Source organism: Buteo buteo, chromosome 9, assembly GCF_964188355.1.
Source record: "Buteo buteo chromosome 9, bButBut1.hap1.1, whole genome shotgun sequence".
NCBI classification, from domain to species: domain Eukaryota; kingdom Metazoa; phylum Chordata; class Aves; order Accipitriformes; family Accipitridae; genus Buteo; species Buteo buteo.
Genome location: NC_134179.1, coordinates 18,100,399 through 18,126,996, shown reverse-complemented (window position 1 = coordinate 18,126,996; position 26,598 = coordinate 18,100,399). Strand labels below are relative to the sequence as shown.

The 26,598-nt window shown below is 36.6% G+C and overlaps 1 protein-coding gene across 1 annotated transcript in view; it reads right to left on the bottom strand.

Annotated features, from left to right (window-relative positions):
• PPP3R1 (protein phosphatase 3 regulatory subunit B, alpha) overlaps positions 1-26,598 on the bottom strand; it is a 42,043-nt gene that overhangs the window by 14,787 nt on the left and 658 nt on the right. Inside the window, exon 2 of the mRNA XM_075035534.1 lies at positions 3,207-3,246. Coding sequence (XP_074891635.1) covers positions 3,207-3,246 — 40 coding nt within the window. The remainder of the gene's footprint in view (positions 1-3,206; positions 3,247-26,598) is intronic.

Here is a 26,598-nt window from a genome sequence, read left to right as displayed (position 1 = left end):
CAGTCTTGTCTGATTCACTAATATAATGTTTCAGAGTAGCAACCAAGACAGCCATTTCAGTCTTGGAGATCAGATTTCAAAAAGATGACGCCCTTGAGAACACATTCAACCACTTATCTTGTATATGCTTACACACAGCTGGCCTAATCCTTTTCATGACTTCAGATATGTCAGTTACAATCTCCTAAATTAGAAAACAAATACTAGTCTCCTTATCCTAAAAACAAAACATACTATAAAATATTGTTTATACTATAAAATACACTACTTTCTACAATAAAATATTGTTTACTATATCAAATAGTTATAAAATAATAGTTATACTATTATAAATAGTTTTCTTCACAGCTTTTTGCTACAATAGAATTTTCTTATGGACGATTTGACATAGCTCGGCTAACATCAAATTTTCAGCATGTAAAACAGCACTAGATTTTCAGTAATTTCTCAGACACAGCACAGCTGAAAAACAAAAGCATACTGTTTTAAGGAATACAAAAATACTAATCCACCCATGAAAAGAACTAATGTTCTAAAATGAAGGGTAAAAAGAATATTAACGGTGTGCATCCTCTGCATAGCATCCTGAATTTGCTTCCTGTAACTGCCAACTTTGAAACAAAATTATTCTTATAAAAACCAGACACCAAAATAGTGACTGCAGTGCCAGGCAAAGGTTACAACCCAGTGCCACCATGCAGACAGCATAAATACATTATTGCTAACTGCCAGTCTCCCAGAAGTCTAAACATTCAAAATCCTTACCAAACCATCTTCAAAAACACTGTCTGGTCTTGCCTCGAAAAGCTTTTGTCCTGTCAGTAACAACTACTTGGAAGCAGCATGAACGTTTAACATTTGAAGAACAAGGTGAATACCTACTTAGTGGACTTATTCACAGACGTGCTACTGTACATATCTGTGCCCACCCCCAAAACCCTGCTCCTTCAGGATATTTAGGCATGCAGAATCTTTAAGCACAGTACAATCATTGCAGCGATTAGGCAAAATAAAGCAAAGGGAAGCGAGTAATAACTACATCTCCCCTAATGCATGTAGTTATGATGCCCTGAGAAGCAGCTGACTTTCTCTCTACTGTGAGAAGGGCCATCAAAGCAGAAAAAGCTTTAATCATGCGAAACCTCAGATTTACATGATGATATCCTCAACATACAGTTTAACCACAGAATATAATGCGGAAATCTTCTCTGCAATAGAAGGGGGCAAACAAGCTCAAGTAATAAATCTTTAGGTTGGCAGTTGCTACCAATGAATATAGCTTGTCCTAGAATCAAAAGTTAAGGATGGCAACACACTGCTTACAAGTCTGCCAGAGGCATATCTAGTTAAAAAAAAAACCAAACAAATATTCAGAAGCCAGTTCATCCCTAAGCAAAAACTGACCAATGAAGCAGTAAGCTAAGATTGATATACATGATTCAGGAAAAGACTACTGAAGTCTTAATCAAATATGAAACTTTCACCCACATATCCATATTTAACAAAATATACACTGAGAACAAAACACAGCAATGCAGTGTTGTGGCTAAGATTCTCAAGTGTTTACAAACTAAGGACTCAATTTATAATTCATGTGGACATGTGTATTAGGCACAGAGGACTTGCAAATTACTAGCTGAAGCCTCATTTCTCTGAAAAACATATTTAGAGAAAGATTCCCCCATGATTATTTATTTCATATTACTGTTTGACTTATGAGAGCTGGAGTTCAGTTATGACTAGCATTGTGAAAGCAATCTAGAAGACAGTTCCTATCTTGAAGAATTTATTATCCTGTTTAAAAACAAGATCTGATTCACTGAAGATGAGGAATTTTATCAAGCAGTTCATACATACATACACAGGTCTACACATGATTTAGTGCTGAAGAAAAACATTCAAGGAAAAAAGCAGTTAAAAATAAGTATGCTTAGCATAACACCACAGGCACATTTCACAAGACAACCCTTTCTTTGGTCAGCTTTAGGCAAGAAATACTTTGTTATTTTTACAGGGTAGACTAACCCCATGAGACAGAGCAATGAGTTTTATGGTCATGTGGCCAAAAGTGAGTAACAGTGTCGTGGTTTAACCCCAGCTAGCAACTGAGCACCACACAGCTGCTCACTCACTCCCCCCATGGTGGGATGGGGAAAGAATTGGAAGGGTAAAAGTGAGAAAACTCGTGGGTTGAGATAAAGACAGTTCAATAGGTAAAGCAAAAGCCCTGTGCACAAGCAAAGCAAAACAAGGAATTCATTCACTACTTCCCAACGACAGGCAGGTGTTCAGCCATCTCCAGGAAAGCAGGGCTCCACCATGCGTAACGGTTACTTGGGAAGACAAATGCCATCACTCCAAACGTCATCCCCCCCCCGCCCCCTTCCTCCTTCTTCCCCCAGCTTTATATACTAAGCATGACATCATATGGTATAGAATACCTCTTTGGTCAGTTGGGGTCAGCTGTCCCAGCTGTGTCCGCTCCCAACTTATTGTGCACCCCCAGCCTACTCACTGGTGGGGTGGGGTGAGAAGCAGAAAAGGCCCTGACTCTGTGTAAGCACTGCTCAGCAACAGCAAAAACATCCCTGAATTATCAACACTGTTTCCAGCACAAATCCAAAACACAGCCCCATACCAGCTACCATGAAGAAAATTAACTCCATCCCAGCCAAAACCAGCACAAACACCAAGTGGCTTCTCACCCAAATGCCTGGCTGCAAGCATGCACAGAAAAAAATGCTCTTTCAGCCTCAACCTCTCTTTCCTCTCAGGGTGGAAAGACAGCTTAGGCAATATATTTGACTCCTAACATAGCACATGCTGCACCACAAGCTGTTCCAGATTTCTGAGGAACTGGCACTGGAACTGATGGAAAAGCCCCACCAGTTGAACTACCAATTATAAAGCTTCACTGTACAGACATTGAAACTATTAGAAGTTTGTTTCATATTCTGATGGAAAAAATAAAAAATCTTCATAATTTTTTTTTTAAAGATGGACTGATTTTTTATTTTACAGTCTAACAGCAAAAGCTGTATTATTTCCAAAGGTAATCTTTCACCTTTTAATTTTACTCTTTTGGTTAGTATATAAACTGCATAACTTTTAAAGCAGTAATTTCATACATAAAAATTGTACCTATGGATCTCCAAATAAGATTAACCTCCCTAACAATATAATGTAGCAATTAAAAAAAAACTTACAGTGGGAGCACATTTCCAAAGGGTAGCTTGCCTCATTTCCCTGAAACACAAAAAAAGAACAATGTTGCAATTATTCCCAAGTTAGCTTAGAGGAACTACTTTCAGTTTCAGCACTGTAAAGATCTCTGGCCACTCACATTGCATGGTTATTTAAATATAAATATATATATATATTTTAAACACAACAACCATGGACAGTGTTATATATGGATAGGTCTATGTTACCAAACATACAAAGAAATATAAAAACATTGAGAGGTCTCCTCCAATGAGAATTCCCATGAAAATATCAGCAGTCCACACGATGACGGTAAGAACTTCAATCTCATATTCTGAACATATGTGCAAATACTACTTTTCAAGTTAAAATATTTAATTTCAAATTTCAAAACTTCACATAATCTTCTTTACCATTTTATACATAGAAACAGACACATCCTTATGAATTACCATGACAAACCTTACTCAATTAGCATATGAAAATCATAGCATATTTTCTCACCTGAGCCACCTGCCCACTCCCCCCAAAAAGGATTCACACAAGAATGATACAAAAAAAGTGGTTTACATGACCAGAAATTCAGATGTAACAGTTTTACATTTAAATATTTTTGTAATGTAGTACGTTAATATGTTCCTGTTTTGTAGTTAATAGAAAGTTAAAATAAGATTTTAAAACCTTGCTGCACTACACCACAGTCATAGCAAGAAAATTTAACTTTGACGGTACAGTCACTTTGAATTTGCACATACTTAAATCTGCAACTATTGCAGCATGAACGCCAAAAGACACTAACATTAAAAGTTGGTATTTTTTTCCCAAATGCCTCGCTTTGAGCCAGAGAAAATCACAATACACACATGCTTAACATTTTTTTCAGAATCAGTCAGCTAAGAAGTGACCAGATAACTGAAGAGATTCATAACCAAACATCTTCAAAAATATTATTGTTAAGGGAATGTTTTATACAAGAAAACAAAACATATTTAAGATTAGTCTAAGACATTATATTCAGCGGTGATTCCCTTATGGTGTGGAATGTAAGGGGTTCCATAGCTGAGCACTTGCACAGAAAGACTCCTCAAAATTATACCAAATTGAACAGAAATACAGAGATTACTTGACAGAAAAAAAAAGAAAAAACCCAACTACATTTAGCCTGGAAGCATGCAACTGCATTTCCTAATAAGGACAAAAAGGGGCAGAACAAGTATCTCATGAATCTAAACATGCCTGAGAGGAGATATGTTGTTGGGGGGTGGGGGGGGATTGCTTTTTTTTTTTTTTTACCTCCAGAACACATTCACTTTGCTTATCTCCCACAATCCACAAGCTCTCTTGCTTCTTCAAAAAAGTTAATACACTTGCTTTACAGGTAGAGCAGAAAAAGATACAGCCTTAACTTCTTCCTCAATGCCTACTTACGGCAAGACAAAGTAGCAGAACAGAAACGTAGCTGAGGACTGTCAGGTCCCTAAAACCTCAAACAGCTTGACTGAGATATTCTACAAGAGAAACTTATTCCACTGTGGCAGGGAATCCAGGAGAACGGTCCCACATGGAAAAACTTGGATGGAACCCAACCACAGTCTTAGAAAAAACAGTGAAGACCAAAACAGCTAGTAAAAGCCTAGTGTATGTATATAAAAGGGTAGGGGATTTAAAATGGGGGAAAGCAGAATTTTGAAACAAGAAGAAACAGGAACCAGGGGATCCAGCTAGGCTGCTCAAGACACGAGGTCATGAAGAGGCAAGAAAACCAGACTGGAAGGCTGCAAATTAAAGGAGAAAGTTGAATTAAAACCAGTGCACTTATGCACATGCACACACAAATATACAATCATAACTACATCAGATAACTGTTCTAGGCACTTACATCCTTGTTCAGGTACTGGGAGAAAGTTAATTTCTAGTACAGGCTACTGAAATCAATCTGCCTAAAGAAGCATAAAACGCTTCTGAAAATCAAGCAGGAAAAATTAAAAACGGGAATAACTTTTTTCAGTCCACGAACTAATTGTAATATTTATAAGGAGTCTTACTATGCATCTAGAAGCACATGCTAAGCTATAACAAAGTTATCTACATGAAGTAGCCTAAAAAAATATTTGGAGAGCAGAGAAAAAAAAAGTAAATAAACTTCGACTTAGTTTCTCTGTGAAACAGTTACTGCTAAAAAGAAGTGTTAAAAATACTTACCTATCCAGGACTGGAAAACTTGGATATCTACAAGGAATTAGAAAAATCTAGTAAGTGACAATGTACAAATTACATGATTATTCAATATTTGCTACATAGTATTTAAATAAGGTATTTTAAAAATTAGTTACCTGCTACTGATGTGCTGAGTATTCATCTTCACAGAAGAATCCAAAAGTCTACAAAGTTTTAAAAATATTTTAGCCCCCCCCCCCTTTTTTTTTTGTACAAATAAACATTCAAGCTACTCATGCCAAGATTCCTGTTTGCACAGCTGTGACCTGGACAAATACAAAGGTGTTCCTCTATACCAAAGACTTGATCCTCAGAGATGAAGATTAACGACTTGGTCTTGGGGACAGGCATACTCTGAACAGCAGTACAAAAAGGTCACTTATTTGTCCCCAAGTACAATCAGTGTGTGTACATGCTCTATGAGATACAATATAAGCCCTGAAACACTAAATAGTTTGAGTATATTTTTGCTGTTTAAGAATAGGTAGGCAGTAAGACAGAAGGCCTAGAGCTAAATCCACATTAATGCATTATGAAAAAAAGCAGGGAGGGAAGCACAGCTATGAGACTTCATAAAATATGAAATGAGCCCTTTAAGGAAAGAGGAAAAAATATCAGGTACACATTTTCATGTGTACAGTTTTAATGCAAAGAATTACCAAAGTTTAACACCAGGACTAGGTAGCATTCTAAAGAATGCTCGAAAATATTACTTTTTGACTGGATGCACTAACAGAAAATTTGACAGTAACTGCAGAAGATCATCATAATTATAAACCTTATTCAGCAAAATAACACTGCACTGACATTTATTTTTTTTATTTTATAGTTTTAAGATAATGATACCCATTTATAAAGACAAAAGTCACTGTAAAATCTCCAAACAGCATGTCATTTCATCTCTGACCCACAGAAGTTGATTTATACAAATGAACGTGTAGAGTAACAAGGTTCTGATACAACTTAAGATTGCAAACTTAAACTCACATTATTAGTATTTGCTGCCAGCTATATATTTAGCATACCTCACATGAAGTGAGAGTATCCTCTCATATACACTCTATTAGCAGATTTAGAAACAAGCGACACATGGTTTGTTAAGAAATGAAGCTTGTACGGCATGAACACTCCACAACAGACTTACTTGGCACCTATTCCTAGCATAAAACATGCTTTCCTCAGCTGCATCTGGGTATTACCACCACACTGCTGGAGTTCAACTCTTCTCTCTCAAGTTACACAATTAGAACAAGTGGCTGGAATACTATGGATATTTTGAATAGCCTTATCCTTTCAGAATAGTCTTGACATTTTCTTGAATGCTGTTAGATCCCTACAAGTTAATTCCTGGTTAAACAGCAGCAAAATCATGACTTATAGACAGAAATAATTACAGATCGAGGAACAGTCTAGAGACTACTAACAGAAGGCTAACCAAATTATGAATATTGCAGAAATATCAGTTTACTAGAGAGAAGTCAAAACATGTCACTGAAGTATTTCAGAGGTTTATATGACATGTAGTTTGTTCCTTTAAGAATAAAAGTGTTCTTTGCAATTTTATTCTCTGCTAATTATTCTCCTTTTCTCCTTTCAGCAGCTGTGCCTTTTTACTGATTACGGATAACCTTGGACTTTAGTCTTTATTTCTTCTGTAGGTTATCCATAAAAATGTGTTTCTTGATTTCTCTTTCTTTGGCAGTTACTTCAAATACTAAATAGCTCTCTCTTCTTAAGATTGGTTTTGTACATGCTCCTCCAAGGTAGGATAGTTAAGGGCAATTATCTTGACAAGTTTCCTCTTAGTGAAAGGCATGAAGAGCTGTGGATAGAAAATTAAAAAAAAAGGAAATTTGCAATTAGCAAAATCAGCAACAGAATCTAAATTCTTAGCTGAAGTTTTCTATACAAAACAGCTTGTACACAGTAAGACATCAGACTGCAAAAGAGTTCTTCAGCATACATTAGTAGAAAACACTTCCTAGATCTGCTCAATTGTATGTTACTTTTCTGCATGATGTACATCCTTTTATAAATAGTTCAGAGACTTAAATTACAGTGTCAGCCTTCAACTGGTCTTCTGCTTTTATAAAAGCAGAAAATGTGTTTAAATTGCAGCAAGCCATAATGTCACCTTAGGACTCATCTCAAATTTAGTCCTCAAAAGGTGGTGTGAGAGGGACCACAAATACAAATGAACTCCTGGAACAGTTTAAAAATTAGATTGTTTCAAAACTTTTGATTTGTTTACATAGCCAGTCAATGAATTAATTCAACAAGTGGCATGAGTGGTCTCCTAAGATCTGTTTAGTACATGTACAGGAATAGTTGTCCAAGATTCACTACAATTTTTGCAGCAACATACAAAGAACTGTAATAAGCTCATCCTTGTTGGAAATGGCCTCAAAGATGCAAACTGCCTTGACACTACAGTTGGCTGTTATACCTGTGCACCAAAGCTGCACAGAAACTGAACATTACTAATGTTTCTGTATTTGTGGTTCTGATGCATGGGCACCTCATGGGGTGTTGTCAACACACTATATGTTGTGCTTCCTGCATTTGCTCCTGCACCTTCTACATTACTAATTATCTTTGTTAGCACAGGAAAAACTACAGTGTGCAACTGAAACAGTTAACCAAGACATGTCAGCTGGGGGTCAGAACTAGGAATTATCAAGATAATCAACTTCAATTCTCAAATTACACAAAAAGCTGTTTTCCATCATCCACTACAACTAGAAAAGAATGGGAGTGTTAAGAAGAAAGGTGGCAGAGGCTGGCAGTCAGCATTTAAAGAGAGCTTACTCAGAAGACCCTTCTTCCTGTTCCACAAACATACAAAATGCTTCTCATTCTTTTCTCATTCTTCTCCATACCACCAAAATTAACCATTAATGAAAATTACCTGCTGCAGAGAATTCTTCCTCCTCCTCCGAGCTCGTTTTCCATGATGTATTGCCATTTCCATAAAGCTTTAACAATGAAGAACTGCCAGCTTGGTAAAGAGAAGTTTGGGGTTTGGGGTGGTTTGGGTTTGGGGTTTTGTTTTTGTTTGTTTTTTTTTTTAATGACCCTTGTTTAACAAGTTACTAGAGCTCTGGCTGTGATAGGCTGGCACTGTATTCTTCCTCAACAACCACCAGGCAACTTCGCAAACTAAAAAGGATGGTATTTGTTATCGAGGCTGCAAAAACTTTTGCATGAATAGAATATCCACACAGACACATCCACATTGGTTTAAATATTTGTTAAAATGAATTTCAGACAAAGCCCACAGGCTTTAAGCCACCTAAATATTAGAATTTCTGAATTAACTGATGGTCAGAAAAATATGCAAGATCTCACCTGCTGTAATTTATACATTTCATATGCAACTTACCAGAGCAATTAAAGCCTAAAAGAGGTTTACAAGAGCACAGATGAAAGACATGTCCAAAGTTTCTGTAGACACCACAACAAATAAGGCTTAAAACAAGACAAACAGGAGTAAGGTTTGACTGCAAAAAAAGCAGCAATAAAAACATCTTCATCTACCCCGTTCAGAAACAGTGTGAATACATTTTGCCTTTTTTTGTTAAATCTGATTAGGAAAAAACCAAAACACCCTCATCAAACAAACTATTCAATACAGAGAAGTTGTGTCTTAGCCTGAGAGGAGCCTGTGAATCCAGGAAAACGTGATACTGATTATCTTCCAGTATATTTAACAGGAATATCTATCTGTACACTACAAAAGGAAACTTGTTAATGAGATGTCACAGATAAGATTGCTAGGGAATCTATGGCATTTGTTTGACTCAGAGTAATTAAGTCACCTTTCAGGCTTTGCGTTGCAGCCACTAAAAGAAATCTAATTCAAATTGGGATATTAACACAGTTACAAGACTGGACTTCATTTAAGAGCTGATGATAGTGCAGGCTAACTGCCAAAATTTAGAAATTAACATTTAAAACAACTTCATGACTTTTACATTGTTTTATGCAAAGCAACTACTAAGTACTTGCTTTGCATAAAAGTAATCCAGGCACAGAGAGTGCAACTTCCCCAAATACTAGCTCCTCGGAATTAGCAGCTCTCTAGCACAAACAAGACTTCTACTCAAATACTAAGAGAATAAATCTACCTCTGAGGTTCTTATAATCATACCAACGTTGAGTCAGATATTGTGATGCAGAAGAACTAAGCGAAGCCAAGAAATTAGAGGGCATGAAATTGGAAAACATGTAGAAGTTCAAACAACTTAAGAGCAGTGACAGTTTCACTGTTAACCCCAAATACTCAACCTACTTTCTAAGATCATGACCCACAGAAGGAATTAAAGAAATACATAAAAATGCCTGACACCCACCTCACATTCAGCAAGTTCCAAAATTAAATATCTTCAAGCAGTATACTGTATTACACTTCCTAATCTTACATTATTTTTCCAGCCCATCAACAAATCCATTCACTCTTCTGTGGAGCAGCCTAATTCCTTGCACCTCTAATCCTGAAGCTAAAATAGTATGACAGCAGTTTAAGATGCAAGACTTCCAAGCTGAATCCAAGACAGACAACAATTTATTGAACCGTCACAATTACAGTTTTCACAGTCTCAGCTCTGCTTATGCCCCACTTATTTTTGTGACCAAAGCTGTGGAACAGTCTGACCACATAGTTCATAGCCCTCATCCTGTCTGTCCAAAAATCCAGTATAGTACCTGAAAGTTGGCAACCATCTCATTTCATTTCTCGCATTTGGACTGTCAAATCTGGGCACTTTGTTACCCATTGGTAACATTCAGTGTTTTGTGTGAACATTCAGTTGTCCACATGTGCAACAGAAGGAATTAAACAGGTTACAAACAAGCAAGGAATTCTTACAGGTTATCCACATCCAGAAAAGCAAGGGATTACAGAAAAAAAATAAAGAAAGAAAAGGCAAGGAAGAAAAACACAGAAGCAGCAATAATGGCACCAGGTAAGTAGCACAGACCACAAGTGTGACAGTAAAGGAATTGGCCATTCAGTTGGTACTGAAGAGTTGTGCTCTCCTGCTCTTCAAGTAAAACTTCCCATTAAAATCAGCAATTTATTATTATTATTAACAAAACTCCAACAGCTAAAATTGCCATCCTATATTAAATTCAGAGAATGGCATGGGTCATGGAAGAAACACAGATCATGGTCTTGCAATATGTTGGCAAAGAATAAACAGTATTTTTATGGAAGAGTATCCACCATTTGTTTCTTTAATTTTTTAGTCAACCAAAACCAAGATGCATATTGCAGCAATGCATATAGTTATTTTTCTCCTGGACCTTTGAGCACAAGATAGAACTACAGAAGCAAACCATGAAATTTATGTGTTGACCTTAAATCTTAGTGTTTAGTTAGTACTTCCTATGCACTGTTAAGAGTTCCCTAGGTATACAGAGATAAGGAATGGATTCAACATCCACCAAGTTTTAGGATGCAGCCTAAATATTGAAAAAAAAACCCACACTTGAACTTGCTTTGAAGTTACTCCAAGTGGTTTTGGGACACATTTGCTTTACCAACTATGACTGTTGGTCATTGGGAAAACCCATAAAGCATGAAGGAAAAAAAGCTGCAGGAAGGCTATTTATTCTAGTACAAGAATTTAGTTTATTTAGGAACTTCTCTAAAGATTTTTAACTTCTCTGACTCAGCTACAACCCAGTACTCGAAGCTTCTCATTTTGAAGACACTTAACAAAACGTATCCAATAAACAGAGAAACTGAAAACTGCTATCATCTAATTTTTGCACCTTAATGTAAAAACATACATATTTTTCAACTCTAAATTTGCCAAGGGATTGCTAACGTGTTCTCCTCTACTTTTTATTCACATACACAAATATTATCTACATGTTGATTCTACAAGAGTTGAAAAATTAAGAAGCATGTTTTTAATGGCCCAGATAATGTAATAACTGAAGTGTCAAACGCTTTAGAAGGTCTAATAATCTTTTCTCTTTAAAAAAAAAACTAAAAGAACTAGAGAAAATGGACAAGTTTCATTTGGGATTTAAAAAAAAAATCTTAGTTATATTTAGTTGACACATTCTTGTCCAATCAATTTATGGTTTCCTTTGAGGAGATAGAAGCATTTTCCATCTTCTGGCAGCCAGGATTTTCAAGAGGATACAAGAGGATACAACTATCTAACAAGATACATCTGCAACTCCTCAGCATCTCTGTTACAATTCCACCTAGCTGTTTAAGACCAGCAACATAAGCCTGCCAACATTCTCTTCCATTCCACCTTTGTCTTTTGTCACAGTCTCCATTCTGGGACTACAGCATAAACTATGCTCTCCCCTATACCTGTCAATGAGCACAATCATTAGCAATCAAGTGCAAATTACCTTGAAGGTATGGTAACTTTTTGCCCAACACTTCCAATTAACACTTCTTGGCAGGTTTACTAGAATTCTGATAAACCACTGAACTTGTATCAGTGCTCAGTTTTTATGTATGATCTTAACTCAATGGTGAAACTACAAAGGTACAAGGGACAGGTCTTAGAGCTGGTGTTAATATTCTAACTCAACATCTCACCTGAATGCTAATCAACAGCAAACAAGGAAGGCTACAAGCATTTTGTAGTCAAAAAAGGGGACTGCAGGGCAGGTGGGGGGGAGCACCACAGCTTGTTTTAACTTACCTTTGGAAGGAGAAGATTTCAAGTTTTAAATGTGTTATCCCCAAAGTAACCTAAATTTGTTAATCCTGCCTCTAAAGAAAACACTCTGTGACCTTCAGTACTGAAGGAACTCGAAAAAAGATTAATACCTAATTCTTCAACATGGCATTTAAATTGCAGACATCAGAGATAACGAACCAAGGCAAAGGGGATTGCCGGATTTGGGATTACAGTAGAGATCAAGTCAGGTTAAAGCTGTTACAGCATTCTGGCATTGTTGTTCTTTGCAAGTACGCAGAATAAGTGTTATAATTCCCTTTGCCACATTTAAAAAAGTCTTACTACAAAAACCTTATTTTGGATACATTTATTCAATCTGTTCATAACAAAAGAAGTGATGATTCTTTAGAAGATTCTTCCCCCTCAGATGTACATCAGGTTCTACCACATGCCCCCTCAGGGTACAGGAGGCAAGGAAGACTGTACTAGTCTTAGGAAAAGCCTGCAGTTTACTCCTTAGTCACCATCTAATCCAGTCATGGCTCTGCTCAAACTCTGTCAGTCATTTTAAGGGAAGCCACTTGTCCTCTGGCTGGCAGTTGGCCAGTTGCTTCTGCTATGCTTTATTTAAATCCTCCACTGTCCATGGGCCTCCTCCAAAATGAGATATTAATGGCTTAAGACCATCACAGTCAAGTAGCTATTCTAGGATATCACAGGGAAGCCCTAAACCAATGAAGCAAGAAGCAAACCTGAGAGACAGCTACTATTGCCAAAGTCTCTACCAGACAGGAAAAGTAAAGGAATCAAGAGTGTAATTATAAGAGGATTCAGCCTTTATCTTTAATACGCCATTTGGCTTTATTAACATTAAAGGAAGCACAGAAATAAGAAGTGCATCTATTCAAATGGAATAAAAACCACTCATCTATAAATTTTAATGTTTTGAATATTAAGTGTTCAGGACTGAAAAGCAATCAGTAAAGTCTGTCCAGTTATAGCAGGGATTATGTGATTTATATTCATATACATAAATGCCATAGCTTTTCCTATCTGAACTCAGTTACAATTGCAGAGCTTTCAGCAAAAAATCTAAACTTGCGTGATCTTGAAGGTACAACAAATTACTTGGTTTAATCACTTATCTATACATACAGACACACAACACTACTTACTCATCTGCAGGTAAACTAAAGGTGTCTCCAAGAAAAATAATTGTCAAATTGTCACCCAAGACAGAATGAGACATAAGGACCCAGTAGAAACACCAAAGAAAACAGTCTGCAAAACTGCTTAAGAAAGCATGATCAAAGATGGAAAACAGCTTTACTGCAAAGTCCTTTTCCTGAATTTGGAGAAAAGGAGCCATCAAGTCAGAGCATACATCAATAATGCTATTCACTAGGTACGTGTCTATCCCCACAAATCATCTTACACAAGTTGGATGTAGACATAATAAAAACCTAAAGGATAACTGGTTTGCTTTAAACTTAACCTCCATTGTTGCATCTGTAATATGTGTGAATATTAAAGTTTTCTGTTCTATTTTATGATCTCCCTGCCAGAGTTTGCAATATGTCAGGTAGGCAGATAATTAACAGTGCTAGAGACAAATATAGTGCAGTTTTTAAACCAAGGCAAGGCAGAGTAAAGATTGTGCCACATTTGGAAAACTAACAAATAAATCCTTTCACTTGAAGCAGAAAAGCAAAACCTTGTATGTATGAGAAACCATAAGCTCTCATACAAAATAATAAGAGCTCTCACTGCAAAAACTTGCATAAGCACTGCAATCTGTAAATAAAACTTGAGACAAAAAGTCACAGGAACAAAAGTGTTAACTTTATGAGCTAAGGTACAATTCCCTGTGTGGTATTAAGACAATTTCACTTTTGGCAGTTCCCAGCTACTACTCTTCAGAGGCAAAAACCCAATCTACTATGTAATCACTACAGAGCTGGCACTTCTAAAGCTTGCATCACTCTTGAAAATTCTCAGAACCCTATAATTTTAAGTGCATAAATGAATAATGACCTCTCCAAAAGCCAATGAAAGGAGTTTCCCAGAAAGATTCTGAAGCAACTCAACCTTTAGTAGGGGAACAATAAAGTTCTGCCACCACTAAATCAAACTAACTTCTGATGGAATTAAGAGTTCACATTAGGTAAGACAGGTTGGTCCTCCATTGCTTCTGGAGGAGTCACAAAAAATTTTGCAAGATGCTAACTTATTTGTTCCACTTACGTTAACATACTGGTTTCATCTACAAAACTTCTTACTAGGTTTACCATACAAGCCTCTTCACTGAAGTTTATTCAACTCCCTTAGCTAAAGAAGAGACCACAGCAGCCTTCTTTCTCAACTTTAAAGATAACTGCAATAGTTTCCCAATCAATCCACCCCATGACTGTGCTGTTACATTAACACAGACCACACTAGTGAAAATTAAAACAAGACCATGCTGTCCAGGCAGAAAATTTGTAATCCAAGTACTAAATAAGGTAGAAGACTGAGAAGACTGCAAGGCAACAGACATATCAATGACAATTAAAAAAAAAAAATTACAAACCAAACCATAAATCTTCATGTATAACAAAAGTGGAGTTGAAGAGTTTTAGAGATCATTTCAAAGAAGGCAGTTTTGTTTCTAAGTATATAGTGCAAAAGCTTATAATAAACAGTATGGCAGAAAGCATAAATCATGACTGAAGGTTATAACAAGTGACTAAAGTGTCATGGGATTATCAGAGTTAAGGGTCAACATCTTAATAACAAAGAAATGACATCAATTTACACTTAATGGGATACTAGAGAGAAACAAAAACCAAAGCCTTTCACATTGATCTTGTTCTTCAGTACACTGACAGATATAAATTGGATATTGGCCACTTACTATCATCTCCAATTTAATCACTTCATTAACATGAAGGAATTTTTTCCCATCATTGGAGAATATGAACATAGAAAATCCAAGCAACTGCAAACAGTAAATTGTGTTACGGTTGTGTGAAAGAAACAACTTCAGATTTGGAAAAGTAAAGTAACATATAGAACAAAGGAAACAAAAAACTTCATTCAAAACATTAAGCATCACTGAGAACCTGGAGGGACTAAGAACAAAGTCACACAGTTTTCACCAGTAATTAAAACAGATTATATTTAAACTATTATTTAGCATCTTATAGCTTGTCAAATGAAGACAGACAAAACTACCCAAAAGAGTTAAAACTTTTTTTTACAGGTAAGGTATTTAGTAGGCAATTAAAGCTTTCAGCTTCTCCCTTTCTCCACAACAATTTGGAGATAAAACAGTTTTTGTCCAAAGTACCCTCCCTGCAAACAACCTTCAAAACTTCCACTCCAACACAAAGCAACAGAACAGTGGTCCAGCAAAATTGGGAATTAATCAGTGGCTGACCTACATAGAAATAGGAATAGAAAAGTTACTTTACAAAAAGATATTAACTTGACCTAAAGCCATATTGAAATATAATTTACTATATATAGATATACTCTCTGAGGCTGCTTTCTATTACACCTATTTAATTCTCAGCACTTCCATAGCACTATAAAACCCAAAGAGAACTAGGGACCTTCAGCAAACAGCTCTCTAGAACAATCGCAGTACAAACTCTGCCAAGTTAATTGGCAGTTCAATACCGCCCTCCAAAATTAACAGAAACAGTCAAAAATTAGTTATATTCTCTGTAATACTTCCAATTCCGTGGCAAGAGTGCTTGACTGATGAGGGGTATGAAAGGTAGGCTTTCTTTTCTCTTCATTGTTTTTTAAACGTGCTTTAGTATGTTGTGGAAATCATTGTCACTTAAAGGTATGGTACTTGTTAACATGCTTGCAAATTTAAAAATTACTCCAAAAATAAGTAAAAAAAGCTAAAGGCAAGTGTTATTGACATCTGTAGAATCAAAAACTCTACCTCTTAAAAATATGATTTGTGACACTCCAAATACAAAAAAGTGAGTATAACTAAGAGTGACCCAGCCTTCTGAAGTTTCTGAACTTCCTGATTTTGCTTGTACCAAGAAGATATAACACTGAAAGCCCTAACTCTACAGGCAGGAAGAAAACCAATAATCATCAGATCAGTTTCACACTACTATTCAGCAATGCCATGAGCATTAGAAAGGCATAATAATACTTGCAGAGCATTTTCCAAAAGCAGAAGAGGAGCTACAGTAGTCACAGAACCCCCACCAGAGAAAACAAACCTCCTCCCTAACTTCTAGCAAGAAACGGCTACAGGCCTGCTTGTGACTGATCAGATATATCTCACATATGTATCAGGCTGAGGCAAACATGAAAGATGAGAACCTAGCTGGAAATGAAATGGAGCATGTTATCCTCTGACAGCAAGCGACAAGCATAAAAATTAATGTATTTGTTCCCAACATATCTGGTAAATGTCCCTCACCACAAACTGTTCACCAACTTATGCAAGCAAAGAATGGGAGATCAGTATCAGTTGGAAAGTAAGTTTAGAAGGCTTCATTTTTTCAGGGGGTTTAGACGTGGCAGGTTCACTGTACTGCTGCAAGTGGTATTTGTGGAAGGGAAAGAAAATAGCAAAGATATATTCTAGAAATGAAGACAACAGATTATACTCCATCATATAACAGTATTATACTACTTAGTGTAAAAGATGATACTACAGTTGAATTAATTCCCTGTTCACAGAAGTAGGTTGGAAATACTCAAGAACAATGTGACCAGCACATCTTTCTCGTAAGTTTTTAGATTTTTAACAGTGTATTCAGTAATGAGTTAACTGCAAAGGTTAAGGCTTTGTGAACAGTTGCATGGATATATTTAAATGGATGTGAAAAGGCCTGCAGGAAAAAGAAAGCTGATGCAGCTCTACTGTACTGCATACAACAGTCTACTAACAGTTTAAAAGAGTCAAATGTCCTTGAGCAGGAAGTTTAAGTGCCAATTCAGAGAATATTGCCAATTCACACAACCTATACCACAAGATTTAGGAAAGTCACACAGGTCAGTGTACAGTACTCGCTCAAATGGTCTAAGAGCACAGAAACAGACTGCATAAATAGATGCTGTCACCAGCCTTTCTTCCCATTTAAGAAATTTATAAACAGTTTAATACCTCTTAGTGTGAAAAAGGGAAATCTGAGCTTGAAAGACAGGAGATAAGCATCTTATCAGCTCCACAAGAAGAGAGACAATGGAAACAGTACAGTAAAAAAGATCACAAAGGAAAGTAGAAAATTAATAAAATGTCATTTAGGATCTACCACAAAAGAAGCTGAAGAACACTGCAAAGTACTATGTAAAGGACATGTATCTGAAAACAGAACAGATAGTTCAAAAATGGGATTTGATTTCACGAACTGACAAGAACAGAAAACAATCAAGGCGGCAAAGATGCAGAACTGGACAAGATGTGCAAATCAAAGGAATAAACAGACTATGCTGAAGGGGAACTGTTGCATAGCTACAGAATCTGCAAAAGAGAGATTGTATTCCAGTACTCTTAACCATCTCTGATAGTTAACTTATCTTAATACTTAGTTCCTTTTTTTTTTTTTCCCAGAAGGAAAATAACTTTATCAGAACTTAGAGCTGTCAGCTATTACATTGAGATGTTTTAACAAGCTCTGGTTTAGTTCAGGCCACTCAAGGACTCACAAAGAATTCAGTAAAGAATAAAGATGAGTCATACGGTTTGAAAACAGGGCCTTACCAACACTGTGATCCAATACATGGGAATCAAACCCACTGTAATTAAATTATAAAGAATTTTACAAAACATTAAACAGGTCTTCTGGGCATTACCAGCTTCTATTGTAAGTGAATAGCTAGAATTTCCAGCAAATTAGGAATTTATTTTCAGAAAAGATGCACTGCAAATTTCTGAATCATTATCATTATCATAGACTTCCCAATCAAAGAAAAGCAAAATGAAACATAGTAATAAACAGAAAAATACCACACTGCTTTCAGTTAAGGTTTTCACTGGTATGGAATATTCCAAAATCTTGAAACAGTTTTCTTTATATGACCTGTGTCATGGAGAAAATACTGACTTTTAAAAATCATAACACTGAGGTGATGTCCATTCTGGAGTTGGTTATATGAATATTCAAATGCAATTAAAAAGATAGAATATTTTAGGTTAAGTTCCTCAGGGCAGGAACTGTACAGGAATGCCAATATTTAATATTCAGTATCAAATAGAGACATCTAGCACTTCTGCTACAAGCTAATAAAAAGGTACTCAAAAGATTAAATTAGAATTCCAACCCAGTTTCAGTAGCTTATAAACAATTTTATGTCAAATATTTGAAGAATTATCCAAAATCTCATTTACTTACAGATGTTAGCATTATTTTTAGTAAAGATTCATAGCACCTGCTAAAGAAAAGATAACTTCATATTGTCAGGAATCAAAGCTTATTAATTGCTGTAACTATCAATACAATTAAAATCAGCTATCCTGAAGAGCTGTAAATTTTCTTAAGTTGTAAATGTACATAAAAGTAAGCATAGAAGTACACACAAAGCAGCATTAGAAAAAATTACTGCTATTTATAGGGTCCACAGGTCCCAAAATAAGTCAGGTAGATGGACCCCTGCAGAGCTCCAGTGACTTCCAGTAATAATTACCAGTTGCTCTGGAGGCTCACAATCAATAATCTAGTCATCCTAGCCCAAGGCACAGTACAAATAACTGCATCCATCCCCAAAGACTGACACAACTGTGCATGTATACACAATTTGCCCACAGAACAACAGGCTACCATCTTTCTGCTACCTCCCATCTTAGCTCTTCATAGGCTGTACTTCGAAAAATTTACTGCTTGCAAACCTTAAAGGCAGCGTATAATACGCATACATTTGTACACCAGTCTGTAATATGAACTGCAACTCAAAGAACACTTCTAATTTTAAAATCAGTGCTTTATCTGCTCTTTGTGAGATGCTGGGTAACATGAACTGACTTCACAAAACATTTATGGCACTCCATAGATGCTAAACAATACCTCTGAGAAAGTAGCCAAGGTAAAACTATTGCTCTGCACTCTCTCACTCAAACCAACTCTTCCCCATTTTTTATGGCATCTTTAGCTGCTCTGCCCCCTACTAGAGAGCATTACAGTACTACTACATCATTACATAAAATGCCTAAATCTTAAACAACCATCTTCTACTTCCCCTTAATTTTAGTCCCTTTTACTCGCATGATTTTTTGTTTTGTCTCCAAGAAAGGGAATTTGGCCACCTTCTAGCTCACTGTTTATTTTTTCAAGGCCTCTCAAAAGACAATTTTTCAGAATTGAACTCTGGCAAATTCAGCTGCACCAACACTAGAGTTGTACTCTAACATTCAAGACTACACAAGAATCAAATTTACTAACCTTTTATATTTTATAAGTTACATTTGTCACTAATCTCATTTTTCAATGCACTGTCTGAAATAAAAAACTAACACCAGCGGCACCCAATGCAAATGCTTTAATCTTATTACTGAAGTAACCACATTTAGTGTTTTGAATAAAATATTTCAGAAAAACACCATTTTTATGAGAATCCCTGAAAAAGTTTAAGGGTAAGTAGGAAACAGGTATTTTACTAGAAGCCCCTATGAAGAACAGGGATTAGAGTGCTAAGATAGACTAGATTTTTATATTTCACTTAAGTAGACTATTTATTCATATAGCATTTTGTTATTGCTGTTCAGAAGTTCTCCTATTTATCATTAATTTTTTCTAGACTTCCTAGCAGACCTACATGCAATCAAGCTTTATCTGAGAAATCTGTGAAGTGTTCTTTCAGTGTTACCAACAAAATTGACCCATGACTGCTCAGATACCAAGGTGCTAAGCCTGTAAGCAGTAGCTCAATACTAAATTAAACTTCCCCGAGGGAACATCATTACATACAGAACACTAAAAAAAGCTGTTCAGACATCATGCCTACGAAGAACGTGAAAAGTTCTCCTTCGTAAATTCAGGCCTAAAGTCATATCCATGAGTTTATTAAAAAAAACCAAACAAAACACTCTTTTTGAAGTCCTCTCTGCTAGCCATAGTATCATTGAGCAGAGGGAATTCAAGTGAGTTCTTTCAACTTCAGTGATGCTGTTCAGAACCTACGGAGTCAGCAGTGAAACAACAGTTGTTTTGTCTTTTACTACCTATTACCAAAAACCCAAAACACCTGATAAACATATGCAGAGGAGCTATTCACAGGGTGACAATGGAGAAGGGGAAAAAAAAAAAAAAGTACTGTAGCTGAGGTCTTCCTTCTCAAAGTTTCCAGCTGCTTAAAATAAAGGGTAAAAAGCCTCCATATTTGTCACAAATATATCAAAGTAGAAAAGAAGTTCCACAGAATTTAAAGATGATCCTAAGATCATATTCTTGTGAGAATCACAGCTGAATCCACCTTTCCAGTAGCTGGGTTTCTTCCCAGGAACACAGTAAGCCTGGCCTTTATTTCTGGGCTTCCTAGCTCTCACCCCATCCTTTCCTCTCCTGCCCCTACCAAACTCTGACTGAAGTTCTTTAACAAATGTCTTACTACATTTTTTAATTCTTACTTTACCCAACTTAGACAATGACACAAAGTGTTTTTGAACTTCAAGCTGACTGCATAAGCTTTTTAAAATAGGCACAGTATCAGCTTACTAGGGGAGTTCCGGTTCTTTGCCTTAACAGTCTGCTTAAAAATGTCCATCAACACAGACTTCACAAATATTCACCTGAGTGTATTAACTGGCATAACCTGTTTACAGCTTGGAAGCCAAGATTTTTATTGGCAGTTCATGAGCAATGTGGTCCTTTAATCCAAAGCATTTAAAGGGTTTCTGAGACTATTTTAATGCAGTCAAGGATAATTATTTATATCGCATGGGATTCTTCCTTAATTGTGGAATGGAGTATCAATAGCATGGCCAACTGACTGTCAAGTTACAAGTCAGATATAGTCTCCAGCCTGTTTTGCACCATCTACATAGTTTTGCCAAGCAGTTAAAGTAACAATGTGCTTGTGGCTGTGCTAGGTACAATCTAAAAGCAAGATATAAAACATTTTAATGGTCTTTCTGTTTGTGGAAAAGGCCTAATAAAGTATAGTTACCAAATTAAAATTTTCAAGCTACGCATTTAGAAAGCTACATAAAATGTCAAGATTAAGTTTTCTTATTTAAAAGAACTGTCATTCAAAAAATTACTTCACTTGAAAGATGTGGTCTTTATTCTTAGACACATCTGAAAGTTCTTTAAAAAAAAAAACACACCTCTGCACAGACTTTTGCCATTCAAATTATACAGAACAAACCTGAATAGGAAAACAAGCCATAGTTTAAATTTAACCCTGGTTAAACTTATCTCGATATTCAATATTACTAAGGAAATACAGTATTTCACATGGTGACCAAAATAATCTAGCTACATCATACCTCAAGCAGAATATATTGCTTCTAGTCGTGTTCTTAAATCACTGCAAAATCCTATATTTCAAGTCATTTAAGCTCCCTGATCATTGATTCAGGGAAACAGCAGTGAAAACATTCCCAAAATACTTGAACTGGTATACTGAAAGATCTATCTATTCCAGATTAAAGTACACTGGTCCATATCCAAGCCTGCCCCACTTCATTCAGCACATTAAAGTAATCTTTGTAGCAGATCTTTCTCAAACTGCTGATGTCAAGATTACTTTAGGCCACTGACATCTAAGAAACTGAACAGCTTTTATGGGATATAAATGTCCATTTCCAGGTCTAATCTCTAAAAGAAGTTACTTTAAGTGGCTAACACAATGCTACAAAGACACTGAAAGAAGGTAGTGTGTGACCAAGCCTTCAACCACTGCACACCATCACATGCCTTAAGACAAATGGACAGTGCACAGCACATTTCCTAGTGGCTGTATTCTAACTCAACTCATCAGCCCCAAGACCTCAAAATTTTTAGCAGCTGATTTGATTTAGACTTCTTATTTTTAGAGCTACAAACACATTATCCATTTCCGACATCACATACTAATGTTAACTTCTAAACAATAAAAAGGACCTTGGATAAGTTATTACCCCACCATGACCTCAACCTTTTTCATTTGTAGAACAAGGACAGTATTTACCAGCTTCACAAGAGCACAGTGAGATAAGCTCTTATGGTCTTTAGGAAAGAAAGAACATGTTTAAGTAATTTATATAATCAAGCCAGCCAATAAAATTCTTACAGTTTCCAGGAGCTCCAACTTCTTTTCTGTTTTAATTAACAGGGACATGCACATAAACCAAGATACTTATTTTTCTTACACTATCCTGCTCAGAAGGTTCCAACTGCATAATCTTTAAGCATAAGCACTTTTCACTCCTCTCTTTTGATGTAGATCCATGCCTCTCATCATTCCTTCCCCATCAGTTCAATCTTTACTCCCCCATCCTTGCAGTGCTTGCTCCTCCAGAAGCAGAGGAGTTTGATCGTGACAAGGACATCACACAGTAGCACCTTCTCTATTTCTGCTGACAATTCTGGCAAAGAACTAGCATGTAGGAAGCACGGGAACAGTCAGCCCCCTTTGCCCCCACGGCCTTTCTGTAGGGAACACACAGGAATAAACAAATTTAGGAAAAGAGAAAAACATATAGGCCAGAAGAAGGAAAGGATCGAAAATAGGGAAATGTGTCACTAAATGAATTGGCTGCTAATCAACAAACAGTGCAGTGTAATTTTTCTCCCAATTAGTAGTTCACAAATGATACTACCCAGAGCAGGGAGAACAGGCTTGGGAGGAAAGAGGAAGGGCAAGGACATCAAGAGCAAATTGCTTTCAAGAAGTCATATATTAGCTCAAATTACAAAAAAGTTTTTCCTATGAACACAATTTTTGGTCACCATTTCATATAACTAAACCAAAGACTTAACAGTTTCATGCTCAATTGCCATTCAAACTTAAAACACTTCAGGAGAGGATACAGTTTTCTTTAACAAAACTCAGCTAAACATAGGCAATAATAAAGGGGAGGGAAAGCAAAAGAATTCTTTTACTAGCAGGGAAATCAAAGCAATGTTGAAAAATCTTATACAAGTGTAATTATGAATTACAGTAGGAGAATGCTATTAAGCATACGTACAATTAAAAACCCCTATTCCTTCTGCAACATTGCCAGGTAAGCAACTGATTCAACAACCAGCTACAAGAAAGCTGTAAGATCTTCACTACTAGATTCATTTCTTCTTTAAAGTATGTATTGCGTCAATCAAAACTGATGAATAATTTTCTCATAGTAGCTTGGCTACACCTTAACAGTTTTTTGTATGTCTTTCTGACATACAAAAATGAGGGAAACGAGGAGGCAGAAGCAGACCAAGAAATGGTTTGGCACCAAAATGAGCATTTCTGCCCCATTTGTTTCCCCAGAAATACCAGAATTACTGAAGACTCCTTTTCTGATCAACTGAAGATAGTCCCATCTCCTTTAAGGTATCAATGAAAAACCCAATTTAGATGTTATTAATGTCACTCCCTTAAAAGCTTCCCTTTTAGTGCTAAGTCAGATGCCTTAGAAGATCAATATTCTGAAGTTCCTGAGGTATGCCTACCACAAACCATTTTCCCCTCAAACTACTCAATTTTCATTCCTCTCTATTGTTGAATTAATAGTTTAACCAATAAAGACAGAATTCTACTTCTACTGCAGAAATAGTGAAAAAAATTACTTTTTAAAAAGTCTCTTTCCTCCTCCATCAACAGGATCTGTCTTCCTTTCTAGATCACAGTCAAGTAAACTTGCATTATCAAATTGGCCTCTAAACTATGCCTCTGAAAATTACTTCCAAAATAAAATCTTTTATTAAAGAAACCAGCCTAAATAAGCCTACCAAATACTTCTTAAGACCTACAACGAGCTTCACAGTTTGAATCCTACACCAGTTTATTCCACCTGTGGCAGAAGACCACCAGTAGGCTGTAAAACATAAGACAGACCATGTAAGTGCCTCCAGTTCCTGCCACCTGTTACAAAACTGAACTGACTATTCAGATGTTTGTAATGATAGCAGTGAAATGATGATTTGGTAATGGAGTAACTAGTTTTTTTGTCAGCTGAGAACCAACATATTTAATACCCTCCCTAATAAATAGTAAACAATGAGTCAAGATGGTCTTCAGGCTTTTTTGTTGTTGTTGTTTTATTGCAAAAAATGTTTTGGTTAGAAACACTGCTAGATCAGCTTCAGCTGGAGAAAATGCACCAGAAGCACCACTACTCAAGTAAAGTGGGTCAAAACAACTGAGTAAGAGTGTAGCTAAGGTGGACACACTACATAACGTGGTTTGGGTGACAGGATCCTGTGGAATTCTGTATCTTCTGTCCTACAACTACAAAACTCAAAAGCTGGATATAAACCAGAATACAGACCATCCTGAGAAAACGGAAATTACCTATCCAAACCCAAGATTGTTTAATAGCATCTATCTGTGCTATCTACCTTTTCCTAGAAAATACTACTCATAGGAAAATCTTGCTAAGTCAACTCTGACAGAAATAGCATATCAACATTACTTCTAGCATTACATAATGGACTCATCTTATGCTCTGCCTGATAGATTATTTTAGAACTGGCTATACCAAAACATCCAGAACTACATTCTTTGACTCACTACATGTTTATGTTTTATCTTAAGCTACCTAGAACAAACACAAGAATACATTCACCTCTTTCTTCACTATAACTTTCAGCTCTCTGGTCCTGGAAGAACACAAAAGAAATGTTACCCCAAACTGTAAAAAAGAATTGCTCTATCCTAATAAAGGTTGAAACAAGGTCTACTCCATTAAAAGTGAACTGTTCCAGTGAAAACATCCACAGGGTAATGACAGTAAAAAGAATAGCAACTTAAATGAATTTTTTTTTTTCATGTTTATCAGCTGTTTAGTTTTAGCTTAGTTTTCAGACCACAAGGCACCTAGGATCAGTTGTTATCGGAACCAGCATACTGACATAGCTACAGTGAAAACTCTCCTGCTGTTGTTACTGCTTATGTCAGCAAATGAACACCTTTACTGATAGATACAATATCCAGCATACCTTTTTTCCAGCTTCTGCATTTACACATTGCAATTGATCACACACAAATACTGTTCAACAAATCACAAACTAATAATCAACATGACTGTACCATCAAAAGATGCTAGGACAGCTTCAGTTACAACAGAATGGAGGAAAAAAAAAAATCAAAGTTAATCACACATGAAAAGTTAGGTTCATTACAAGTCACTAACACACACGGGCATTCATGGTTAAATAACTTTTTCTTTCCTTTTATGCATGTTAGCATATCTCCTCAGGCAAGTCTTTGAGAACACAATTTTCACAGAAGACTCAACTAATGGCAGTATGAGCACAACTGTTGTGTGGAAGATGATCACTGTTCATCTATATATTCACAGCAATTAGCAGTATTGCAACCATGGCATAATTACAAATAACTTTTTTCTTTTTAAGTTTCAGCTTCATTAATACCTTGTTCTCAAAATACAAGCCACCTTTTCTCACAGTTTTAACATACTCCAAGACCGTGAAGGCATTCAAGTACACACATTGGTTTAGTACCCAACTGAAACCAAACCTTTATACATTTCAAAATATTTCTCCAAATGCACATCTAACAGACATTAAAGTGTACACACAAAGACAGCCTGAACATGATGCATCAGTTTCTGCTACAAATTTATTTTTTTTAAAGGGAAGACTGCAATCCCCTGCTTAAAAACAAAAGAAAACCCACTTTTGGTTCCCAGGCCCTGTGAAGTCTAATGTGAAATGTGATGAACAGCTGACCTTGCTATTAAAGGGTTAAGAACCAAAAAGTTTAAACCACTTATATTTTTCCAGGTGTAAAACCAAAAAATTGCCAGAGTCTTCCTGCAGCCAGAGTACTGGATAATTTAGGCTAAAATAAATGTTTATTAAAAAAGGGCGTTGATTTCTTGGCAGCGGTGAAAAGCAGGAGACACCCCTAGTGTCGACGTAAAACACTACAGGACTCCATACTACATATCTGGGTTAATTTTACGGCAGTAAAAGGGAAATTTAAATCGTCATGATTTAAAAAACAGAGCAACTCAAATGCACACACCTGGACATACCTCATACCTTCTTCCTGCAGTCTCAAAACCCGCATGCCTATCATATTTAAAGTGTCAGCTTTCTAAACCCAGACCAATTGAAGTATACATTATCTAGCCTGTCTCCCTGCCATAGGCTACGTGCATTATAGCTTTCCGGTCTGCACATGAACAGAAAAACGCTGCTGCACCAAGGCGGTGGGGGGTGGGGGGGTGGAACGGGACCCTATTGAGATTGCAAAACAACCACAAGACACCGCTACCAAAATGCCGGACTTGCTTAGGGCGCTGCTGATACATCTGGAAAAGAGATGAAGCGCAGGCCGAGGAAGGCGAACCCCCAGACAGAGGGGAAGGGGGGCGGGAGAGCGCGTTTGGGGGCGGGAGTGAGGTGAGAGGGTGCCG